Consider the following 7,260-nt stretch of genomic DNA (forward strand, 5'->3'; position numbering starts at 1 on the left):
TAGTGGCTATGAATAATTGTGGCCCCCTCCAGCATTTAAGTTGCCCATCCCTGCCTCAGACCATCAGACCCTCCCCCCGTGACTGTAGACGTCCAGCAGATGGCGCCAGCAGCCGGGTGAAGCCTGTGTGACCGCAGCAGCAGCAGCTCAGTGTGGGTGTCTGCCTGTCACCCAGGGGCCCTGCTGTGTCAACACAGAGCAGAAGAGACACAGAGGAGGAAACCAGAGAGTCAGTGTGCTGCAGACATGGACCTGCGCTCCGAGCTGCTCAAGTCCATCTGGTACGGCTTCACGGCCCTGGACCTGGAGAAGAGCGGGAAGGTGTCCAAGTCTCAGCTGAAGGTGAGAGCTGGCTCCTCTACACTTGTTGTTAGTCAGACAGTTCACTCTGCTGCCTCATTTTCTACCTCAGTTCATATTCTATCACGTGGGCTCACTGTGAGGAAGATGAGGTGGAAATATGTGAAGAGCTCAGCAAACTAAAGGTCAATATTGTTATTTGTTCTTTGTTACATTTGATTCTGTGCTTCAGGAAATAAGGCAGGCAGATTCTGCTTATCATCATCATCTATGTTTCCTGTGTGTGTTTTTTTTACACCACATGCTGTTCAACAAGGAACAAATTTGTTCCTATATTTCGAGTAAAAATGCTTTGTGTGCTGAAAGAGAGCACAATATGCAGCTCTGTTTGACAGTTTGCCTTCAGCCTGTATGTGAATGGGAGCCCTCATCTCTGGGCCTGCGTGTACCAGCTTGTAGTGCAAAGGGTCCTCTGGCACTGGACCTGAGCACAGAACAGACATGAGCTCGTGTATGTCAAAAGGACATTGTTACAGTGAGAGCGAGGACAAAGTGGAAACATGTTGGTGCCCAGGGCGTCAATGAAGCCACTGTATTCCTGCTGCTCTCATTGTTATGTCACTTCTTGCTGTGGATTAGACTCCATTTTGCAGCCACCTTCAGGTCCCCGCCTCATGACTGGGCTTATCCCCCTCATGCATGCAGCCTGTTCTGTAGAAGAGAGCAGTTTGCATGCCACGGCCTCCAAACTGACAGATGTTGTAGTCGGCAGGAGACTAGAGACAGGATGTGGTTGTGTTTCAACATAGAGTCGTTTGATAACATGCAACAGATATCTCCAGACTCTGCATGCTCCACCTGAACACAGCCACTGGACTCAAAGTCAAAGTTGTAAGCTGTTTACAGAGTTTATGTAACTCAAAATCACTGATTTTCTTTCTTTTGCCATCACATGATTTCACTTTAATCATGTCTTAGAATTATTTAATCTCTATTTGATACTTTTTGAGTGTTTTGAGCAGTTTGAGTTGTACCAAATTAAATCTGCTGCACAAATGAAATTTGACTGATTTTGAAGTAGTTTTTGTGTGTAAAAATGTCAAACACATCAAACACTCCAGACACACACAGCTCTTAAAAAAATGACACTGAGGAGCAAAGAAAACAATTTTTAGAATTACGATGTATTTCAATTTTCAGTTCCCTAAAGATTTCTCTTAATGTGTCGTCCTTTATTATCTGAAGGATTTACTCCACAAAGCTTTTATTCCACCAGATATTCAGAAAGATATTTAGTCCATGCATCTCTCTGCACAGCGTTATATAAATATATATTTTCATCGTAATTAAAGCTAAATTATGTCTTTTTTGAATCGTTAACTCCTGAAAGTAAAAAAAGATTTGTGGCCATAAAAGGAAAGGAAATATTTTTTATTATATTGTTTTTTTTCTTTTCAGCCCTTCTCAGGTATATTCCAGGAAGCTCACCTCTGCAAAAAAATATTTTGATTGTTTGAATTTATGAAACTAACCTTGGATTAACTGGGTGGCATCAGTATATTTATGATATTTATAAACAAATGTTTCTGTTTGATGTACATTGTTTCCGTCCTGTTCCCATGAACACTTTGTACTTTATTATTTTTTTGTCAGGCACAGTTGAATGGTGTTTGTGACCTTCTTCTAGAATATTTTGTTATAATTTAGTATCACATATCTGTAGTAGCAAGCTAAATGTCTGCTTGGAGACTTCTGCTGTAGTTCTCCCCCCCCTTTTATATAAATATTTCTGTCCTTTCTGTGTGTCTTGTGCAGGTTCTCTCCCACAACCTGTGTACGGTGCTGAGTATCCCTCATGACCCCGTGGCTCTGGAGGAGCACTTCAGGGATGATGACGACGGTCCAGTGTCCAGTCAAGGCTACATGCCTTACCTCAACAAATACATCCTGGACAAGGTGGTGAACTCTCTGCTCTGCTCTGTCTGCTCCGCCGTGCAGCCCAGGACGCTCTGAGAGTTATTTAAATCTGTGCATTGTGTTGTTGCAGGTTATCGAAGGCTCGTTTATCAAAGAAAACGTAGACGAGCTGTGTTGGACGCTCACTGCCAAGAAAAACTACCAGACGGACAAAAACAGCAGCACCGTTTTACCAGAGAAAGATGCTTTTCGGCTTTGGTGTCTTTTTAATTTCCTCTCTGAAGACAAGTACCCTCTGGTGATGGTGCCTGACGAGGTGGGTTCATCTACAATATGTTTACATTATAAGGAATATCACTAAACTGAGAAGTGTTCATTTTCTGCCTCAGAGGCTCAGAGGCTGCATGCTGTGGCCTTAAAGTTGTGTTGGATCTCTGAACACACCCTGGCTGAAACTTGTTCCTTGCCATCATGGAACACGGTGCTCTCTCTCTGCAGCTCTGTGGGCTTGTTTCTCACTTGCAAACTCTCATTTTGGTTTCCGGTCTTGTGTTTTTCACAGCTGCTGCCAAGAGAGAGAAAAAAAGCCCTAAATCTTCAAGGGCAGAGTAGTTTCTGTCACACTGAGCTCAAGAAAACATGATCCAGTTTTATTTTAGTACCTCAGTGCTCCACACGCTGAAGACGTCTGTGGTGTTACTATGATATGTTTCATGAAGAATCAACAGATAAAGAATTACGTCTTCATATAATTGGAAATTATCTTTAACACTGAAAACTACGAGTGTGAAAAACTCCCCAAGCTTTACAGTCAGAGTAAATCAACAGTTCATTAATGTGTCTGGTAACTCAGTATTTCTGTTTTTATGTAACTTTATACTTCTTTCAGCTCAAATTTAGCATGTGAGACTTTTTTTTCTAAATTAAACCACATAAGAGTAAATAAATCCCTATTTAAATAACTCTATAATGCTGCTTACATAAATAGATCAATATGAATAATTCAGTAATATATTTGGAATATATAAAACATTCTGCATAACAACTTTTGATACTTTAAGTATACTGATACTTGAACTTTTACTTCAGAAAGGTTTGAATGTATATTCTTTTCTTTCCATTTTATGTAACTTTCTACTTCCACTTCACTACAATTTAGAGGTAAACATTGTACTTTTAAAAAAATATATATGTATTTTAACATTTTTTTGTTACTTTTCAGGTCGAGATTTAACATGAAAACATGATTAATTTAAAATTATTACATATTTTTATAAACTAAACCTCATAACAGTATATTAAGTAGTTAAAACGACAATAAAAAGCTGCTTCAGAAATGTATCAATAAAAATCCAATAATATATTTGGATTATATAAAACATTCTGCAACGAATACTTTTCCTTTTGATGTTTTAAGTACATTTGGATACGTTTCTACTTTTGCTTCAGTAAGTTTTGAATGCAGGACTTTTACTGTAGTGGAGTCATTTCACAGTGTGAATTAGTACTTTTACTACAGTAAAGTAATCTGATTACTTCTTTCACCTCTGCTAGTAATCATGTTCACGCATTATGTAATAGTTTATGAGGAAAATATTAACAGGCTGCATGTTTTAACTTTACAATAAAGGTCACAAAGAGCATTAATACATACATAATTATGATTAACCCTATAAAGCCAAGTTTTTGAGACCTCTACGTCATCAGTGTGATATTTTTTTCCCTGAGAAACATGATGTATAAATGTGTAAGATAAAAAAAAACTGAGCAAATAATTGTACAAAAATTCCAAATATAGCAAAAATGATACGCAGGTTCCACTGGTGGATCCGTCATTGCTGCATGAAAACTTCATATCAGCTGATGTTTGATGTTGTTTTACATGTAAAAAAAAATATGTTGCCTGTTTGAGGAAAATGTTAAAAGGAAAGTTAAAGTCTTAATAGGATAAAGATGTTTTTGTTAGTTGTGAGCAACAAATTGCACAAAAAGACCCAATGTATCAAATATGATACAAATTAGAAATCTTATATGCAAATTGATATTGATTTTTTAAAAATTTGTCAGCATTTATTTATCTATATCCATCCTCCAAACAGTTCTTTACATTTATTTATCTGATCTTTTTTCACTTGTTTCCTTTATAGTGTATTGTTTTATGTTTACTGTCGATTGTTTATCTTAATTGCGTTTGTATTTGTATGCTACTGGAACTTCAATTTCCTTGAGGGAGTCATCCCAAAGGGATCAATAAAGAGCAGTCTTAGTCTAAGTCTAAGTCTAATAAACACTCTTTTTTTTAAATAGAATTTTCTGGCAATTATTTCATGGTTCAGGCTTTATAGGGTTAAGTTCTGCAGAATCATTTATTGTGACATTTACAGGTTCTGGTGTAAGTTAATGAAGTCTAACCCGTACTAACACCTCACTGTTAGTACAGAAAGTAAAGTTACATAAAATGGAAATACTGAAGTAAAGTACAAGTAGCTGATAACTGCACTTGCGTCCAGTAATGACTCCAATACAGTAAAAGTCCTGCTTTCAAAACTTACTGAAGTAAAAGTACAAAAGTATCAAAATGTACTTTAAGTATCAAAAGTAAAAGTACTCGTTATGCAGAATGTTTTATATACTCTAAATATATTATTGGGTTATTATTATTATTATTATTATTATTGATGCATTTATGTAAGCAGCTTTTTACTGTTGTCAATGTATACGACTCATTTTAACTACTTAATATACTGTTATGAGGTTTAGTTTATAAAAATATGTAATCATTTTTAAATTAATCATGTTTTCTTGTTAAATCTGACCCAAAAAGTAACAAAAAGTAGTAAAAAGTACAATGTTTACCAGTAAATTGTAGTTGAGTAGAAGTATAAAGTTACATAAAATGGAAATACTGATGTAAAGTACAAGTAGCTGAAAACTGCACTGTTAGTACACACAGCTTCAGATCAAACCACAGTGGGTCTCACTCTCAGGACTCTCTGTTTCCTTCCTCTGCAGGTGGAGTACCTGCTGAAGAAGGTCTGCATGGCCATGAGCATCGAGTTCAATGGCGTGGAGCTGGAGGACTTCTTCTCGCAGGACGCCGTGCAGCAGAGCGGCATCACCGTCTGGGTGTTCCTGGAGATGATGAACTCGGGGAAGATATCCAGAGGGATCGATAAGAGCATCGTCAGCATGGCCATAGAGGAGGTGTACCGGGAGATCGTTGGTGACGTCCTCAAAGAGGTGAGAGGAGACGCTGTGTGTGTGTGTTCAGGCTGCTGACAGGCTCTGAAGAAAAAAAGCTAAATCTTCAAGGGCAGAGTCGTTTCTGTCACACTGAGCTCAAGAAAACATGATCCAGTTTTATTTTAGTACCTCAGTGCACCACACGCTGAAGACGTCTGTGGTGTTACTATGATATGTTTCATGAAGAATAAACAGATATAAAACTACGTCTTCAGATTGTTGCATGTGATCTTTACCCTGAAAACTACTAGATAAAAGTTGAAAGCAGCCTGAAAGCTCTGATCTGATCATTTATTGTGAAAAAGTCTAACTTTACAGTCAGAGCAAATCAACAGTTCATGAATGTGTCTGGTAACTCAGAGTATATCTGTTTTTATGTAACTTTATACTACTCCACTACATTTAGCTGACAGCTTTTTATTTCAGCTCAGATTTGACATGTGAGTAAATTAATCCCTATTTAAATAACTCTTAAACACTGCTTCTATAAATGGATCAATACAATTTGGAATATATATAAAACATTCTGCATAATGAGTACCTTTACTATTGATACTTTAAGTACATTTTGATGCTTGGGGGAGGAGCCGCTGTGTGTGTGTTCAGGCTGCTGACAGGCTCTGCAGGGGGTTGGTGACAGTCTGTGTGTGTGTTTGTGTGTGTGTGTGTGTGTGTGTGTGTGTGTGTGTTTGCAGGGTTATCTGTGGAAGAAAGGCCAGCTGAGGAGAAACTGGAAGGAACGCTGGTTCACTTTAAGGCCGAGCAACTTGTCCTACTACACCGGAGAGGACCGCAAGGACTGCCAGGGGAACATCGCTCTGGACGGGAACTGCTGCGTGGAGGTGAGAGCTGCAGCTTCACTCAGGAAATAAATACATCCCACTCATTTGTTTCTATTCGTTTGAGTCAAAATATCTTCAAATTCAAACGTGACGGTGGGGACTACCCCCAAGGTTTCACAGAGTTAGTAATCAGATTACTTTACTGCAGTAAAAGTACTAATACACACTGTGAAATGACTCCACTGTATTCAAAACTCACTGAAGTAAAAGTACAAAAGTATCAAAATGTACTTAAAGTATCAAAAGTAAAAGTTCTTGTTATGCAGAATGTTTAATATGTTCTAAATATATTAGGATTATTATTATTGATACATTATGTAAGCAGAGTTTTATATGTCATTTTAACTACTTAACTACTGTTATGAGCTTTAGTTTATAAAAATATGTTAACATTTTAAATGAATCATGTTTTTATGTTAAATCTCAACCTAAAAAGTAACAAAACAGTAGTAAAAAAGTACAATGTTTACCATGTAGTGAAGTAGAAGTATAAAGTTACATAAAATGGAAATACTGAAGTAAAGTACAAGTAGCTGAAAATTGCACTTAAGGACAGTAATGACTGCACTACAGTAAAAGCTCAGTTAAAACTGAAATAAAACATAGAAACATGCATAATCATGTTAAAATTCTCATGTTTTTCATGTTGAATTTGCAAAGTAAACCTGAAACCTGCAAAGTAACTAAAGCTGTCAGCTAAATGTAGTGGAGTAGAAAGTACAATATTTGCCTCTAAACTGTGGTTGAGTACAAAAGGAAAAACTCAAATAAGTGCAAATTAAGTTTTACTTAATAACACCCCACTGCTGTGAAAACATTATTTAGGACCTCCCTCATCTCTGTTTTTTCTTGGAAAATATCAACAACAAAAAATTATGCAAATGAAGCACTTGTTGAAATGCTCACAATCTGAAGACATGGCTTTATATTCAGGTCATTATTCTAAACGGTTTGGAGG

The 7,260-nt window shown here is 37.2% G+C and overlaps 1 protein-coding gene across 2 annotated transcripts in view; it reads left to right on the top strand.

Annotated features, from left to right (window-relative positions):
* The first annotated feature begins 229 nt into the window (after positions 1–229).
* LOC131971716 (differentially expressed in FDCP 6 homolog) overlaps positions 230–7,260 on the top strand; it is a 13,566-nt gene continuing 6,535 nt past the window's right edge. For both annotated transcript variants that reach the window (XM_059333282.1, XM_059333283.1), the window contains exons 1-5: positions 230–342; positions 2,116–2,256; positions 2,348–2,533; positions 5,230–5,457; positions 6,156–6,302. In XM_059333282.1, the coding sequence (XP_059189265.1) occupies positions 247–342; positions 2,116–2,256; positions 2,348–2,533; positions 5,230–5,457; positions 6,156–6,302 (798 nt within the window). In that variant the 5' untranslated portion in view covers positions 230–246. The remainder of the gene's footprint in view (positions 343–2,115; positions 2,257–2,347; positions 2,534–5,229; positions 5,458–6,155; positions 6,303–7,260) is intronic.

This window comes from Centropristis striata, chromosome 5 (assembly GCF_030273125.1).
Source record: "Centropristis striata isolate RG_2023a ecotype Rhode Island chromosome 5, C.striata_1.0, whole genome shotgun sequence".
In the NCBI taxonomy this organism is placed as follows: domain Eukaryota; kingdom Metazoa; phylum Chordata; class Actinopteri; order Perciformes; family Serranidae; genus Centropristis; species Centropristis striata.